At 48.5% G+C, this 18,037-nt stretch overlaps 1 protein-coding gene across 1 annotated transcript in view; it reads right to left on the bottom strand.

Moving 5' to 3' along the window:
* FLT1 (fms related receptor tyrosine kinase 1) overlaps positions 1-18,037 on the bottom strand; it is a 176,624-nt gene that overhangs the window by 24,487 nt on the left and 134,100 nt on the right. The window contains exons 16-20 of the mRNA XM_045977932.1: positions 15,167-15,273; positions 10,550-10,682; positions 5,197-5,301; positions 1,664-1,777; positions 787-875 (exon numbers count right to left, since the gene is read on the bottom strand). Coding sequence (XP_045833888.1) covers positions 787-875; positions 1,664-1,777; positions 5,197-5,301; positions 10,550-10,682; positions 15,167-15,273 — 548 coding nt within the window. The remainder of the gene's footprint in view (positions 1-786; positions 876-1,663; positions 1,778-5,196; positions 5,302-10,549; positions 10,683-15,166; positions 15,274-18,037) is intronic.

The following is an 18,037-nucleotide window of genomic DNA, read 5'->3' on the forward strand; positions in this document are numbered from 1 at the left end:
TTTGAGTGACAGAGACAGGATTTAAACCCAGGATGTCTGATTCCGAGTCTGCGTGTTTAATCACCACAACGCATGGACTCATTACTAACACTGCTGATTATCAGGTAATAATACTGTTAAGTCCTTGCTCCCCAGGTGCCTCCAGCACAGACACAGCCCTGGTAGGATGGGTCACATTGGCAAAGTTTTATTCCTCCATTCAGTAATCTCTGCCTTCAGGACTTAAACCTCTATGTTCTTTTTGTTACATGGCTTTATTTTAGTGGGTATGGCCGGTTCTGTGTTTGCACAGGGCTGACATGGGTGGTGAGGGTCTGCGGAAGGTGAAGAAAAGGGCACAGCAAGAGGAGAAAATAATTTCCTGGGCCCCGTCACTGGCTTCGTGGTCACGCCAAAGTCCTCAGTTGAGTCCTTATTTTCTCTAGTAAATGGAGACAATTATACTTACTATCATCTTCTTTAAAGAAACAAGTAACTAAGAGCTTTGGGTGGGTGTCTGTGTATATATGGAGAGAGAGAAGGGAAGAAAATGCTCAAGATGGTAGTCGAAATTTTAACCTCTAATTGTTGCTGCACATGCTGGGATTATTTATTCTCCGCGCTGCCCACAAAAAGTGTGATATATTAGCATGGAAGGAAAGAGCAGAGATTGGGTTTGGGGCTTAGTGGTTAGTGGAAAGAGGAGGGTTTCTCTTGCTTTATGGGGCTTAGTGGTTAGTGGAAAAAGGAGGGTTTCTCTTGCTTTATGCCACCATAGCCTAAACCTCCACCCCCTGAATTCCATACCTTGTTGAGAAAGAATAAGTCTCGTTTGCTCTTGAGGTAGTTGGACAGATTTCCATATTTGCAATATTCGACAATCACCATCAGGGGCCCTGCATGAAAACAGATGGCTTGTCACTTGTCCATTCTCAAGGGTAAGGGAGAAGCAGGCAGCCCAGGCTGGGTCTCTAGGACTCTAGTTGGGGCCTCCCAGCCCTCACCTGCTTTCTGTACCCACTGCTACTCTGAACAGGTAGCGTCTTCCCGACTACCCTTCATTTCTACTACGTTTGTTGACCTTGGAACACACTGGCTGCACAGGTGTTCTGCGCCTTTCTTTCTGGCTAAAGCAGTGATCACACGCCTATACCCAAGTGCTAACCTTACCACAGGGGAAGGTAGACAGGTCTTCAGGAACATGCTGGAGCCCTGAGTCATAACCACAGCCCTGTCCCGGCCACTTGCCCCAGAGAGGAAAACCTGTCTGAGGAGAAGGGCCCTTCTGGGTGTCCCTCACATCCCCCTCCCCCGAGATCCCACCAGTAGTGACTCCTTCCTCTGTGGGAAGCTTCAAGGAAAGCTCACCCTTCTATCCGTTACCTTAGCTCCGGCCACACTCCTTCAAAGCCGTTCTCAGACAAAAATGCTTTCCCCTTGACCTGGAGCCCATGGAAGGAAGTCTCAAAGGGAATCCTTCTCTTTAGAACCCTTCAATGAACTGTCCAAGGAAGGCATTTCTAGGATCGGAGTGCCTTTCCATAAATGGACAAATTGTTTCCTCTGGACCTACCGAGAGGCCGTTTTTCCGGAGGTGAGGAGGAACAGGGAGAAGGAGCTGTATGTCCGACTCTGCTGTCGGCATGGGATGGGGAAGAGGGGCCAGGCCCTCCTTCTCATTTACCTCCTTGCTTGGTACAGGCTCCCAGCAGGTTGACTACATTCAGATGGTGGCCGATGTGGGTCAAGATCTTGAGCTCAGTCATCAGAGCTTTGTACTCGCTGGCTGTGGCCCCCTCTGTGTGAGAAACAAGGAAGAGTCAGGGCGACAGGACAATGGGGCTCTTTCCGCTGGAGGCGGCATGCCTGCCCTCCGTGTTTGCCAGTGCTCGGCCGGTGGCTTCGTTAATTTCCCCACATTCTGCAGAAAGACCGGGTCTCCAGACTGTTTTCATTACTCCCTCCCTCCTGAGCCAACATCCTTTTGATTACAGTAAAGGCCCAGAAGCAGTGGTGGGGTTAGTCACTGGGTATTTCCTCTTGGTGGACCTGGTCTGCTCAGCAATGCGCTGACTCAGAGCTGGGCACCTTGAGGAGGCGCCTTCCAAAGGCTTCCGCCCCACAGAACCAGGCGCGGCAAGAGCCTTCCAGACAGGGGATGAGCCCACACCTCCCCTCTTTTTCTCACTTTCCCCTCTTTGAAGAGTTACAAAGAAGGAGCACCGGGGGTCTGCAGGAGTGGGATGGCCGCTTCTGTAAACATCTTTGCAATGTGTCATTTTCTCCCTATAACCTTTTCCTCCCTGGAGTCTGCAGGGTTATCTCGAGTTGTAAGGATCCGTAAGCATCTGACTTCAACTTCATTCGCAGAGATAAACAACATCACTCGAAGTTTTAGCAGAGTCTAAAGCCTAAATTAAGTTTGTTCTGTTTGTTTTTGCTCTTTTATTTGTTTATTTTTTTTTTTTTTGGGTGGTGGGGAATGGGCGTGGGGGGTGTCTTTCTTACTGGTTAACTTGTAAGGCATTTACAAAATTAAAAAAAATAAAGTCATATAATCTTGTAAAATATTCTAACAGTATGATGTGTACAGAGGAAAAAGTGAGAATCACTCCCTAGACATTTTTCTATGTATTTATAAACACATATACCCACTCAAAGGTCTGGTTTTGTTTGCATAAATGGAATCCTCTCTGTGTATTTTTTTTAAATTGGCTTTTTTTTTTTTTTTAATATGTCAGAGATTTTTCCCACTCTTGTAGCATTCTTGACATTTGAACTGCCTCCAGTTGGGGTGTGTGTGTGTGTGTGTTGCCATTCCAAATGACGCTGTAGTAGATAGCAAACGTGTAATCTTTGTGCACAGATGAGAGTATCTCTGTAGAACAGTCTGGGAAATGGCCAGAACATGTGCATGGCATTTCACAAGCACAAATCCTTTTTAAAAATTATTTTTTAAGTAATAACCAGATAAACTCTAGAAGCTCTTCAATGGGATCGAGACTGACTCATAATAGAGTCACAAATATTTGTTAGAAAGATAAACACCATGATCACTCTTCTCATTTCAGACATGGGCACGAGGCCCAAAAAAGGTTAAAGGTCTGCCTCAAGGGCACTTTGAAGGAGCTTCTGACTCACGGCCTATGTCTAACTTTCTGTCTTTTCAATTTCTCCTAGAAACAGATGGCCAACCAATTCGAGCAAAAAAGCTGAATGAAAATGGTTTTTAGGAATTTATGGAGTGGGTGATTTGGCCATCTTTTAAAAATCAAGGCTCGTGGCTTAAAAAAGACGAGGATTGATATATCGTGCCCTGCTATTGGCTTAAAAAAGACGAGGATTGATGAAGATATCGTGCCCTGCTATTTCTGTATTGCAAAGAATACATTCTTTGGGCCTTTAAAAATTGTCAAGTCAACATCGTCCCCCTCCAACTCAACAGCCCCTGCACGCTTCTGTGTCCCTTTGGCACAGAGTGGGGAAACCGGGCTCCCTTGCTCGGATTGTTCCATTTCCAGGCGGGTGTTCTCTTGGATCCAGGACAGACAGGCATGGGCAGCAGACGCGCCTCTCGGGGAGACGACGTGTGGTAGTCGGCCGGGAAACCGGACCAGCTGAGGAAGCAGATGCTTCCAGACGGAGTTTCAGCTTCGTTCAAGGTTGGATATTAGGTTGCCTCTGTAACTCAGGCTAGGATCATGTAAGGATTTTGGAGCACCGGGCCATTTCCCAGAGACCTGTCTCCGCGGCCCCTCTTGTGTAGTGCTGTGGGGGGGGGGGGATGGGGCGGGGGGGAGGGCTGCTCTCAAACCCTGGCTTTTGCACTGGGGAGCTGTGGGGCCTTGCAGAGATGATTTAACCTTTGTGGGCCCTGTTTCCTTATCTGCCAACTGGGAGAATGATACTTACCTCACAAGGCTGGAGAGAGAAAAATCAGGAAAACGGCAACTTCATGTGGTTCAGTCTGACACGAGAAAGCACTTAGTCTGGTGCTTTCTCACACGGAGGACATGGTGGTGCCTCTTCCCTTCAGCATCTGGGGCCGGGGTGGGGGCAGGGTGCTGGAGGGCGGGGGTTCTCACAGGAAGGCCTGCCATCATCGGGGCATCCATTTTGAGCAGTAGTCCTGATTCGCGGGTCTAAGGCTCCTTCCCTGGCTACTCTGGGGTAGAACGATCAGGTTCCTTGGAGAGCTTTATCAGAGACTTTGCCTGACAAGGACAGCCTTTTGAGGGTAGAAAATATCATTTCATGGGGCTCTTGTCATGCTGGCATCCATGCTGGAAGAAAGGACGCTTTCTCTGTATGCGACTGGTCGTTCCTCCTGGAGCCTTTCCTAGGGATCTGCCTCGCTGGGCTCACAGCCCCCCACGCCCCAGGATCCCTTGGTCCTATCTCAGAGAGCTCGGGAAGCTAGAAAAATGTCCTTGGGGGTTTCCAGTACTTTTTGGTTTTGGAATCTTCAAATGAGTCAAAATGATGTGAAAATTCCACCGTGAGTGAAGAAATGAAGTATTTTCCATGTTTTAAAAGACACCTGCCTCTTTGGGGAGTCTGGGTTATGCACTTTCCACCTATTTTCATTTTCATCCGTCCTGTGGGGGTCATAAATCACTTTGTCGTGTGACCCTACCTCCCAAGGGCTTCCGAGAGTGGTAGTATTTGTCAACACTAGAAAGATATATATATATTTTTTTTAATTTCTAAAGAGGAAATGTTTTGTGGGTGGGACTTGACAGTATAAAATAGTTTAGGATTCTGATGATCTCAATTATTGCAGCTTCATAATTATACTTTATGGTTAGGTCAAGCCCCAGCCAAGCCTCTGGGATTTACGATACACAGCTAATTTCCCATTACAAGGTCGCTAATTTCCCATTACAAGGTCATAATGGATCATTCCAAAACTCTGAACCTGTGACTGCAGTGAGCTTGAGTCTCTGGTAGTTTAGAGACCACAATGGGAGACGAGAAAGATCTTTGAGGTGACAGAAATCGTTTTCCTGTGGACAGTGCTGGGTGGTTTCATTTATAATGTTTATTCTGAGCTCTCACTGGCCTGATCTAAAACTCTGAAGCCAAGCCTGCTTCCAGCAGCGGAAGACCATTTATGTGGCCAGAAATAGCCACGTCTGTTCCTAGGCCCTACCGAGCTTGCACTAGGGTTTTAGGAATGCAACCAGTCTGCTGAAAGCCAAGCTATGGCCCCCATACCTTTCAGCATCTTCACAGCCACAGTCCGGCACGTGGGTGACTTCTTAATGCCAAATGCAGAAGCTTGAACCACTTTTCCAAAAGCCCCTCTTCCAAGGGACTTGCCTGCAATGAAAAGAAGACATTCATTTGTTTGCCAAGTCAGCAGGGTAAGATTAAGTCTTGTTCAGGAAGAAAGTGCCTGGTGTCCTATGTGCGTGCGTGAGCCGTGTAGACTTTGAATGGAATCCCCAATAAGCTCAGCCCCAAAGAGCCAAAGCAAGGGACATGTTTCTGGGTATCTTCCTTCCACCTCTTCACTGGGCTTCTGAGGGGCCTTTGTCACTTGCAGCTAGGCTGGGCCCCTGGAAGGCATTTGCTGTGGGTGGGTGACCAGTTTCCTCTTCACCAAATCCTCCTGGGGAATCTCTTCCATTGTTTAAAACATGAGGACCAAGACTTCCCTTTGTTTAACCTAAGCCACTTTTCTTGCCTCTTCAGGCGATTTCTTCTCAGCTGTTTTCTTTTAAGATTTTATTGATTTATTTGAGAGAGAGAGAATGCACTAGAGAGGTGAGGGGCAGAGAGAGAAGAAGCAGGCTCCCCGCTGAGCAGGGAGCCTGACATGGGGCTCCATCCCAGGACCCTGGGATCATGACCTGAGCAGAAGGCAGATGCTTAACCCACTGAGCCACGCACGTGCCCCTCTTTCTGATCTGTTTTCAACAGAAAAGAAGAAACAGAATGACACTCACTACTATCGGTTCTAATAACACCCCATAGCTACACAAAAGTCGCTAAATCATTTCTCAGCCTTCCTCTGAGGCAACATACTCCCAGCTATCCTAACGTGCCCTTACATGATGCCCACATCTCCAGGGCCCAGCACTTGAACCTAGCAGCTCCTCGTAGCAATTTGTTTCAGCCACAGAGACACAGCTACCAAATGCCATAACAAAGTCAGGTGTCTTTCATGGCCCCTGTCATGTTCTGTGACCACGGTCACCATGTTTCTTTCCTCGTCCTCGCATGAGACCATGCGACTCGGAGGGAGAGATAACCACGTCTGACTCTTCCCAGAAGTGAGCTCCCGGCCTTAGTGCAGAAGGAAGAGTAGCAGTTTGGGAACTTGTGAGACGCTCACAGCAAGTCTCATACGGTTACAGGTACCTAGAGAAACCCTTGGGCTGGAGACCGTGAAGGTGACGCTCTGTGAAGAGGGCATTCCCCCAACCCCTGAAAACCTCAGGTCCTTTTTATATCAGGACACGGGTAGCCAAATAGAACGGAGAGAAATAATGTGCCTCAAGCATGATGTGGCAAAAGGAAGACTGAGCCACAGAAGTCACTCTGGCTGGAAAAGCGGCCAACACAGGGCCTCTGGTCAAAAGTAAATCCTGGGGGGCGCCTGGGTGGCTCAGTCGGTTAAGCGTCTGCCTTTGGCTCAGGTTATGGTCTCAGGGTCCTGGGATCAAGCCCCACATCGGGCTCCCTGCTCAGCAAGGAGCCTGCTTTCCTCTCTCTCTCTCTCTCTCTCTCTCTCTCTGCCCGCTGCTCTGCCTACTTGCGATCTCTCTCTCTCGGTCAAATAAATTTAAGAAAAAAAAAAAAAAAAAAAAAAAGTCCTGGTAGTTAAGAGTGTTAACTGGACACCACCCCTCCTCTCTCAGCCTAGTCCTCTTTCTTAGACTGTCCTGATAAGGGATCTTCAATGAGTTAACCAACCGACCTACCTTCCTCCCTCCCTCCCTCTCTCCCTTATATTCCCCGACCCTTCCCGGCAAAGACATAGGTTTCTGTTTGTTTGTTTTCAAGATTCTTGCAAAGCTGATAATGAAGCTTTCCTGCTTCCTTATCATATTACAGCTTTATACTTTTCTGCGCAATGACTCGGTAACAAAGATGATGTCACCCTGGCTCGGCTTAGTATTGTCCCCTCACTACCAACCATCCCAGGCATCCAGTCAGGACACAGGAAAAATTCAATTATCAATGCGATCATGAGAGTCTCTTTGTAGTTGTATCTTCGTATCTGCTTCCTGGGGAAGCCCTCTTCATTAGGAGGGAACACTCGTGACATCACATGCTTTTTCTCAAAGGGACGGGTCGTGACTAATAAAGGTCATTCCTCCCAGAGTGGGCACCATGGACAGGGATACAGGCTCTGTTTCCCCCTGCAGATGAAACTGTCCATGAAACAGACCAGAATGGGGACTCTAGGTTTAAATAAAAGTGCCTTGGGCGGACCCAGCAGGTATTGAGTGTGGAAATTACGTGTAGAAAGAACACAAGCAGACTTGTGAAGATCAGGGCATTTTGTTTGGAGTTCATTCCTTGCTTTTTTGGGGTAAAAGAACATTTTCCTTCTGCAGTGCCTGGTGGGTAAAGTGTCCCAAGCCTGACAAATAACCCGGTAATAATCTCGATCTTAGGACACCTCTCACATACCACAAAGACTCTTGCTTTGTGTGGGGGCAGGCAGAATCCTCTTCCCTCAGCCCCCACACATTCCCTCTTTGTCAGCACAACACACTTGATTTTAACTAGTGTTTGGGGATTTTGCTTCTGTCAATGAGAATAAGCTTGTTCTCACTTGGCTTCCCTCGGCCTTTTCACCTATTCTCTTGGAAGCAGACTGCTGCCTCATAAAACAGCATGAAGCTATTATGGGCTCTTTAATCATCTGATGCATTGGAATCCTTTGGCAGACCCACTGTTCCAGTTTCAGGGGAGCCGGTGACCCTGGGCTTGACCTTGCCTGATCCTTCTTTTCCCTTAAAATCCTCCTTGGTGTTACCTACACGCCACTGACTGGTTCATGAAAGTGCTAGATCATGGCCATACAATGAAAGGCTATTGGAATCTCCTTCAAGAATGTCCTTGACTGGCCAGGGTCCCTGGGACACTCCAGGGACAGTGCCCGGCAGCACTGACGTGCAGAGCTGGCCTTCTAAGGGGCAACGCCAGGCCAGGCGCCGTCCGCTTGCGAATTCCACATTCCCCATGTTGTTTCCTAGATTAGGTAATTCTGACTTTATTTTGCAACAGAAAGCTGTGTTGTCCAACATGATCCCAGCTTCTGTGATACATTTACAAGAGCTGACATCTCCCTTAGGTTTAGTGAGGAAGCACTAACAGAACAGATTCCTTTTCTTCCTGGACTGCAGGAATTTCAATGGGAGCAACACTTTTGACCTGAACTCCTACTGTATCCATCTATCAGGTGCTATAAATTCCAGCTTCTCTCAACAGGGCTGCTAATAGGAACTAACAGAGTACAAAAAGCTGAAATCGGATGCCACTTGTCTGTGTATTTCCCTACACAGTGTGCTTTTCTGGGTATTTATAGCCCCATTGTAACTCTGCCCATCAAACCAGCTTTTTCTCTCCATCCATCCAGACATAATCTTGGTTAATTTCACTTGCCAGACATTATTTCAGATTACTTTCTGTCATTTATTTGGCTCAACTCCCCCCAAATCTTGGGCTCCCATGTTAGTAGGAGTTGCATTCCTCCAGCCCTTGCAGCCGGGCTCTGCACTGAAAGACAGAGTGAGCTGACTTAACACCCATTCTCTCACCCATCAAAGACACTCACAAGCACATGAGCCAGATCATAACATCTGGCAAGTCCAGGAAGGGAAAGAACCATAAGACAGATCTTCCACAGGGAGAACCTCCTGAAATGGGATTATCTAAACCCACGGAGCCCCCACAGGAAATCTGGTGGAAGGATTAGCAGTGTCCCTCAGCGTGATAGGGAGCACAGGGACACTAGGTGAAGGAGTGAAGAGATGGGACAAAGAGCTCATATGTCCTATACGGGAAGAGGCATGCTTGATTGTGACTAATAGCTCTGGAAAGCAATGTGGCCTGAAAATGGCTTATGGTTATGGGAAAATTATCCCAGTTCCCTGCCAAGGTCATGGAGGGGCTGGGCTAGCCGCCATATAATTCAGACTTGCAGAAGGAACTCATCTAGTGTACCACCTGCCCTTAACTACTCTAAATTTAGTTGGTTTTTTTTCCCCCTATCAGCAGCCTTTGCTGGCTTTTGCCTGTCTTTCCAGCTTTTTACTGATTTCCAATTTTCTTCCCCAAGCCAAACAGAACGTACTCTTGGGGCCAAGTATTCTTTCTCGTGTAAGAAGAAACATAAGCAGAGTCATTTCAAGGCCCAAGAGAACAACAACAAGAACCATTTCTCCCTCACCGTCCCTTCAGACCCCCACTCCAATATAGTCTGCCTGTAGGGGGGAGGCGAGGCAATGCCGTCGAATTTGGAATGACAGGCTCTTTCCTGACAAGATCCAGGACACTGGATGCATGATCTCTGTTGTCGATTCCAACTACTAATGATTCTGGCATACACCGGAGTGAGTAGAAATTTTTCAGAAGCCACAGTCCAAATATTTTGGGCAAGAGTCACCGAGGCTCCTTTTGTTTCATGCTACCCCAGGCTGGAGATTAATTTGCATCGTGATGTCTGAGCTGGAGGAAAGCACGGCTGCCTGATGTTTACGGGGGAACGACCGTCCTTGCTCTTCAGAAATGAAACTGAAATGAGCCCTGGGGCTTTCTTCTCTGTCTGGACGTTTCAAACACCCACAGAAATGGAGCATATAGAATCTGTGGATTTGTGCCGACCGGTCTATGTGGTCCACAGCCTTGAAGGGGCGCTGGCGCTCTGACCACATGTTTGGCTGTGCTGTTTGTTCCTTGCCATCTTGAATTGTGTGCTAGGTCACAAATTTCTAAGTCCTCAACAACGTCCCTGTTTAGGAGTGCCTGTGCTTGAAAGCCTCATGGTGGAACTATCCGTGCCCTTCACTTATCTCCTTCTGTGGCGATCTCCTTCACCTTTGGAGGGAAGGCACTCAGACACCTGCGTAGCCTCATGGCTTAGACGGGTGTCTGCTGCTCAGAGAAGGTGCTTAGAAACTGTGGCGAGAATAAGTGGGGGCCCCTGTCTTCCCTTTTTTTTATTTTTATTTTTGATTTAAAATTAAAATTTCGATTGATCTATAATTTGTCAGAGAGCACCAGCAGGGGGAGTGGGAGAGGGAGAAGCAGGCTTCCTGCTGAGCAGAGAGCCTGATGCGGGGCTCCATCCCAGGACCCCGAGATCACGACCTGAGCCCAAGGCAGATACTCAACCACCTGAGCCACCCTGGCATTCTCCTCCCTGGTCCCCCTGTACTGGCATCCCAGCATACTGTTAGAATTATTTCCCTCTGTGCCCACCTCCCTTGCTAGTCTGTGCGCAGCTGGAGGGGAGAATCCCGAGTCTAGTTGACTTTTGCAGCTCTTGGAGCACAGTGTGTTGTATGCAGTAGGTGTTTGGTGTAGACTTAGGGATCTGCTGATACGTTACCCAGTTTCAGTCTCTCCCGGGCAAACTCCCATTTGCTGGCATCATAAGGGAGTCGCTCACACTGCTCGTCCAGGGGAACTTCATCCGGGTCCATTATGATCGATAGGTAGTCTGTTTTTATTTCAGAAGAAGACTGGGAAGGAAAGAGATCTCAAAGTTACCAACAAGGAAACAGCTTTAAAAACCCTTAAAAAACAATATCCGGCAGCATCTGCTGCTATTTTGGTCCATTCGGTCAAAACCATGCTGTTGGGTACAGAAAGTACCCTCTGCACACGCGTCAGAAGGACACACTTCCCACCAAACAGCCCCTCGCTCTTCTCATGCTGCATTTCTGTAGGCTGGTTGGGCCATACCGTCTCCGATACCATGCACCCAGATTCTCTGGTGACCTTGTTGCTTGTTCTCAGACAATGATCCGATGATAATCCTTCTCCAAAACATGCAAAGCATTTTTTAAAAAATATTTTATCTATTTGACAGAAATCACAACTAGGCAGAGAGGCAGGCAGAGAGAGAGGAGGAAGCAGGCTCCCTGCGGAGCAGAGAGCCCGATGCGGGGCTCGATCCCAGGACCCTGAGATCATGACCCGAGCCGAAGGCAGAGGCTTTAACCCACTGAGCCACCCAGGTGCCCCTGCAAAGCATTTTTATAAAATCATTCCAAATAACTGACCAAAAATAACTTCCCATGGCCATTCTGTACAAGCAGGGATATGCGTCACAAGCCAGGCCAACAGTGAGAAGTGTCACTATGGCTTTTCCACATTTGCAAGGAAGGTCAGAGGTGGCAAAGTGAGCCCTGGAGCCCGGGAAGGCTGAGACGCATATTTCATGTGGAGTATTTAAATAGATGCAGGAGGCCTGGCTCCTTGGTTCCTGCAGCTACCTGGAAACACTGTGGGGTCTCTCAGTGAGAACAGAGTAAGATTAACCTTCAGTAAGAAATAGATTATTTCAACGCCCCAGGAGTCTATAGGACATGGGACTTAAAACACAGCTGCGGCGGGCGCCTGGGTGGCTGGGTGGGTTGGAGCCTCTGCCTTCAGCTCAGGTGGTGGTCCTGGGATCGAGCCCCACCTCGGGCTCTCTGCTCAGTGGGGAGCCTGCTTCCCTTCCTCTCTCTCTCTCTCTGCCTGTCTCTCTGCCTACTTGTGATCTGTCAAATAGATAAATAAATGTATCTTTTAAAAAAACAAAAAATGCCCACAGCTGTGTCCTAAACTCTTTGGCCATTAGTGGGATTGTCAAATAAGTAAGGCGAGCATCTGCCTTCAGGTGCTTAGGTTATCTTGGTAATGGACAACAAGGCCAGATAAGATCTTTTATTTCAGAGCATAGATAACTGGATTTACATTTAGTGTCTTAGATTCATATCAGTGGTTGTGCTGCTGGTTAATTCGGATATAAAAGTGACTTTGGCATTTCTATGGGCAGTTCGGGAAAAGAAGGCTGCTTACCCATATAAGGTAGGTTTTGGAAAGTCTTGCCTGGAAGTTACATCAGCTTCATTTCAATGAAATGAGTTTTGGAAGCCTCTAGCGTTGCCCTTCCCTAGGCAGGACCAGAGTTCAGGAGAGAAGTCACCCTCTCCATACACACCATTTCACGCTCGCCTGCATTCTTCAGCTCTTACTCACCCTGTTCTGGGCTGTCACAGCTCACCTCATCCATCACTTGCAATCGGTCTCCTTCTCCCAGAAATTATCACTGAAATGTGTGACAAATAGCTCGAAGAAGAAAGATCGGCCTGGCCTCCATGGGAAGTGGAAACCAGAGAAAGACACAGAGCACATTGGTCCCGAGCTACATTTGCCACAGGTGCTAATCTGTGAGGGCCAGCCCACTGGATGCTCGAGGGAGTCTAGAAGACTGGGAAGGAATACAATTCCTCTTCCAGGGTCCTGGATGCCTTGTCCATTATAGGCAAGGCCAAGAGAAACAACGTCCGATCTTCAAAGCGCACAGGCTAGGGGAAGCCTAGCAAGTAACGTGTCAGTTTCCGGAGCACACGTGGGGAAGCTGGTGGAGGTGTGGAGAGAGACGGGGGATCAGGCAATGAAAGACAGTCCCCCTATGGAATTTTATGGTTTATCTCAATAAGGCAGATGAGAGGAAACATCAGACAAGCCTCAAGTAAGGGCTCGAGGAGAGTCGGAGAGTAGAATCTTAGTTGACAAATATTTATTCTTCCGATTGACATTAACACTGAGCAGCTACCAGGTGTTTGGCTTGGAAGCTACACAGCGAAGTGCTTCAGGGCACAGGCACTGAGGCTGCCCGCTGCGGGACCCTGAGTCACAGATCAGCTCTGGACCAGCACCTAACCTCGGCAAGTGGCTTAACCTTTCTAAACCTGGTGTCCTTATCTGTGGAATAATGATAATGACTTATCTCTAGGGATGTGCATGAAACCATCCATGTCAAGCTGTTAGAACCGGGCCTGGGACACAGGAAGCATCCATCAATGTTAGCTCTCATCCGAACGCTGGCCTGCGCAGCGTGGGGGTGAAAGGATAGCATCCAGTCCGTATCAATGAGGAATTCACTTGCGGTTACAGAAACCACATGGAAATAGTTTTTGAGGACCTGCATCTCTTTGCCTCCCACAATTCATCAAATTCTCTAAGGATTCTCTTTTGGAGAGAATAATCGCTTGCTCTCCTCCTTTCTTATTGACATCGAGATTTCAAATTTTTGGAAGTTCTAGGGCCACCTTCAATGTCCCAGTTCACTGTTCCAGCCTCATTTCCGCTCTGCTCCTGGGTGTTCCTTCCCTCCTCTGGGCTGTGGGGAGGAGGAGGGTGGGCTGCGTTTTTCTGTTCCTTTCCTTTCTGCCACAGCCTTCAAACTCTTTCTCTGAACTTCATTTTCTCTAAATTTTTTTCTCCCCCTCTCTCCTTCATAGCCTTTGGACCTCCCTTCTAGATTTGGCAGGCTTTGCTTGTGTTAGACCTACATCCCTCCATGCTCTGTCTCCCCTTTTAAAATGCCGGTGGTGTGGCCTCTGTGCCGTTCTAGAGCAGTGGCCCTCACTGTCTCATCTCAAAACCAGTCGTTCCACACAGCCCATGCCTGATGTTATGTATTATCACAGAGGAGGCCTGCTGAGCCTCGCCTCTCATACCAACCCCATAAAGGACACCTCATTGGTTTGGTTACTAAGCCCAAGGTTCAATGCTCCACTCCAACTCTAGCTAGCTTTATGACTTCGGACAGGTTATTTTACTTCTCTGAACCTCTCTTTCTCTCTATAGTAGGAATGCTAACGCATCTACTTCTTTGCATTTTTGGAAGGATTAGTTGAGATAGTCCATGAAGAGCTCATCATAAGACCTGGCATGATAATGAGGGCTAAGAAATCTCTAGAAATGAAGGAGACCTCCTTGACACTTTTCAAGTCCTGTTGATTTTACCTGCTAAATATGTCTTGAATTTTAATCGCTTAGACTAAGAGCGATCACCATTTCTCACTTGGGCTACTAGAAAGTCTTCTCTTGGGTTCTTCTACTCTTTGGACCCTTACCTCTGGTCCATTCTTGCCGAAGCCAAAATTCTCCTTCCAGACACAGCTCTCTTTCACTGTTGATTGCCTCCCTTTGCTTCACAATACTGGTCTCTGCCCCCATGCCCCCAAGGCTTTCTTTTACTTCCAGATGAAGACTGAATTTCTTACCTCAGCCTGCGAGGCCCTGTGCGGCCATCTCAGCCGCCTCTCCTCCCCGGCCTCACCTCCTACCTTGTTCTCTCCACCGCAGTCCCACTGGCCTCTGTCAGGCTCTAGTTCCCCAAGTGCCCCTGTCCTGCCCCAGCCTCACAACGGGTCTCCCTCTGCCTGAAGCACTTTTCCCTCCCTTCTCGCCCGACTGCCCCCTTACAAGACAACCTTCGGCCAGCTTGCCGTCAGTGGCAGGTTCACGTCTGTGCGTGTAACCGGTGAAAGCCAGGCTCCTCTCCAACTGCACCCTCTGCGCGTCCTCTCCGCTGTCACCCGACAGCCTGACGCTCCGTATGGAGCAGGCGCGTAAATGTTGGAGGCATGAATGAATGGATGAGAGCAGGTTGGCTCTCCTCCCTGGAACTGCAAAGAAGCGAGGAGGGGGGTGGGGTGCTGCAGGCTTAACGACAGAGAGCTGATGTCTTGGGTTCAGGCTGAACCTTGCAGCAAAGACTGTAGTTGTGTGGTGGGGTTCCGAGGAGGGTTCCGTATGGAACCGCCGGAACTCCTGTGCACTGTGTGCCCTCCCATAATGTTAGGAGACAGAGGTCAGAGGTGGGTCTCTATTTTGCTTTTGCTTTTTCATTTCTTGGCAGAGAATAAGAAGACTTTGCAGTCTTAGGCTGAAGATTTTAAACCTATTTTTATATCAAAAACATCCCTTCTGTTTCTGGGAAATAGTCCTCTGTTCATTGCTCTAGGTTTTGGTTTGAATACTCCCCTTGATGGTTGAGAGGCATTTTAATGACTCACGTTTGGTGTTCCCCAGACCAGAATCAGAAGCCAGGGAGAAGGGGACTGGAGTCTGACACCAGCTTAGTGCGTGCTCTAGACATGAGGCTAGCATTTTAGAACATTATGTAAAAAGAAGCCTAGAACTTCATCTGAAATGTTCTTACCCTTTTCAGTTTTCGGATGAAGAGCGTTAACAGGAGCCAGAAGAGGGTTGCAGCCACACAGGTACACGTCAGAGTGATGAGCTCCAGGTTAGACTTGTCTGAGGTCCCTGGAGAGAGAAAACCATCAGGATGACCCTCAAAAGGCATCGTCCAACTTCGAGTCTTTGTGATGCTAGAAAACAGGCCTAGTGCCCCTAAACGGTTGGTCAGGGTGAACCCAGCCTGCTGGCATAAGAGTTCGTCTGGGACACGTCTTCTCTTGCCTTCTGAGTCAAGCAGGTGCACAATCTTTCCGTCATAAACTCACGCAGAAAAGAAAAGGCTTTCCAGAAATTCTGCGGTTGAGTTTGCAGACTCTATAATCCCAGACATAGCTAATTAAGAATCAGAGGAGAAATTTTTAAAAAGGAAAAAATTAAGGCAGGAACAAAAGCCCATTCAAGGGCTAAATCTGGAATACGTGAAACCTCCCTAGTGGGTTTTAGAGGAAATTCTAAAGAAAAGGAAAAAAAAAAATAATAAAAATGACATAAAAGTGCTCCTTTGGGACTCACAAAGTTCTTCTACTTTGATTTTAAAAATAAAAATAAAACTCAAGGACTGTCACAATTGCCTGCTCGCTTCTCTTTGAACGGTCGGGCCAGACTGCCCACCTCCTGCTCCCCACTTCTGGCTCCAATTCTGACCTTCACAGTGGCAGCTGGCCTGCAGGGGCTGGGATGCCAAAAGGGTCCTTCCCGATCGCCTCATTTCCCAGAGTCAAAAGCTGATCAGTTCCTCCATCGCCAGGAAGAAACCACCCAAAGCATTCAGGAGAAGCCTCCAGAGAGGAAGATCTTTGGGATTTGGAAAGGAGTACCTCCAGGGGGCCAGAGCAGTGGTTCCCTCCTTACAGACCCCAGGGGACAATTTCTGGAGAATTCTAAAGTAATGCTTTATCCTTTAACCTCATTATAAGGAGACAGAGCCCTCGTATTAAGCTAGGGAAGAACAAATGGAACTTACTCTCTTTAGAAATAATGATGTGGGGGCACCTGGGGGGCTTAGTCGGTTAAGCCTCTGCCTTTAGCTCAGGTCATGATCCTGGAGTTCTGGGATCAAGCCCTGTGTTGGGCTCCCTGCTTGGCGGGAAGTCTGCTTCTCCCTCTCCCTCTGCTCATGCTCTGTCTCTGTCCCTCTCAAAAATGAAATCTTTTTTATAAAAACGGTATGAATGGCATCACTGCGCCCTCAATATGCGGCCAGCCCTCAGAACCCCCTTACAGAGCAGGTAGCAGTAACATTCCCGTCTCCTAGACAAAGCGTTACAACTTGTGGGTTCTTTCTTTCAACTCAGCAAGAAGACACTGACTCCTACTGCATCCGACTGGACTGTCAGTCCAGAGGCGATGGGAAGGTGAGCAAGAGAAGGTAGTCACGCTCCGGGGACTCGCTCCCAGCCTAACCGAGCCATAAGGCAAATACAAAGAAAGGAGGGTTGAGGGAACCTAATGCTTTTTGAAAGAGGCAACATTTGAAATGGATGGTGGCCTATAGAGATGAGGCGGGGGAGGGCATGGAGGCAGAGGGGACAGCAGGAGTGGGGACCCCGAGCTGTGAAATGACGGGGTGCCCATGGCAGTCTAAGGCCAGGCCGGGACCTGACCACAGAGAGGTCGAGCGACTGTGTGAAGGGTTTAAACTACGTGCTGCGAGCTGGCAGTTGGAGCCAGGGAAGTTTCTCTGAAGAGGAGCAAATGTACAAGCTAGGGCGTCCTTCCCTCTCACCCACGTGCTTCCTGCAGGCCGCGGTCCCTGCCATGGCGGGTCTTTTTGTCTAAAGGGGAAAAGCTCATTTTCTCTCCATCTAGTGCAACACAAAGGCCCGCCCCTTCTGCTCCCATGGTTCAGGAAATTTTCACCTCCTGTCCTGCCGGCTCTCACCGCCTACCTGGACCACGGCACTACCTTCCTGACCAGCCTTGACTCCCCCCAGGGCTCCCCTCCTCGCTGAGCCAGCATGACCTTGCCTCTGTCTAGATGTCATCCCTGGCCTCCTCTGTCCCTGTGGCTGGCAGAAGAAAAATCCAAATCTTTAGTTCCTTTGTGCCCAACCCTGCCTGTCCCTTCACCTTCATCTCCTGCCATCCTCCCATGGGCTCCAGTCACCTCAAAATCCTTGGAGTTTCTTAGATCGGCCAGTCCTTCTGCATGTCCGTGCTTCGGCCCTCGCTGTTTCTCTACCAGAACATAGGGTGCGGGGGGCTGCGACCGCATCCCCCTCATCTTTATGTCCCTGCTCCTCGGTCTGGGTGAGTGAGTGGGTAACTTATGACGGGCTTTGTCACTGGAGAGTTTCATGAAGCTTTTAAAGGGTTCAGGGTCAAATCCCTGTTCGTGGGCATTAATCCAATAAACACAGGGAAGACCACCTGTGTTGTGGGCTCCGTTCTCGATCCTGGCATAGGGTGGTAGATGAAAGGTACGGTCTAGAGTTCACAGGCTGGCATTGATCTCTGACCAGGTGAATAGGTTCAAAGTTGCGAGCGGAGCAGCAGACTATAGGATTATGGTTCTCTTCACCGCTGTCTCTGGTGTTTGGAAGCGTGCCTGGCCCTGAGTAGGCATCCTTAGGTTAGTGGGTGAGCGAACCGATGAGTTTGGTTTCATTTGCTGCTTTGTTAGCTTGTGCCTGTTTCCCTGCCCCTCACGGGACTGAGAACAGCTTCCTTGAAGTTTTGAAGGATGATAAGTTTTTCTCTCAGTATGCATCCCCTTGATGGGAATATGGTAAGCTCGAGTTAATATATGGTTGGCTTTCCTCTCCCATGTGAAAGGTCAGAGGCTTCCCTGTTGTATTTACACACACACACACACACACACACACGAACA

This window comes from Meles meles, chromosome 14, assembly GCF_922984935.1.
Source record: "Meles meles chromosome 14, mMelMel3.1 paternal haplotype, whole genome shotgun sequence".
Classification (NCBI taxonomy): Eukaryota; Metazoa; Chordata; class Mammalia; order Carnivora; family Mustelidae; genus Meles; species Meles meles.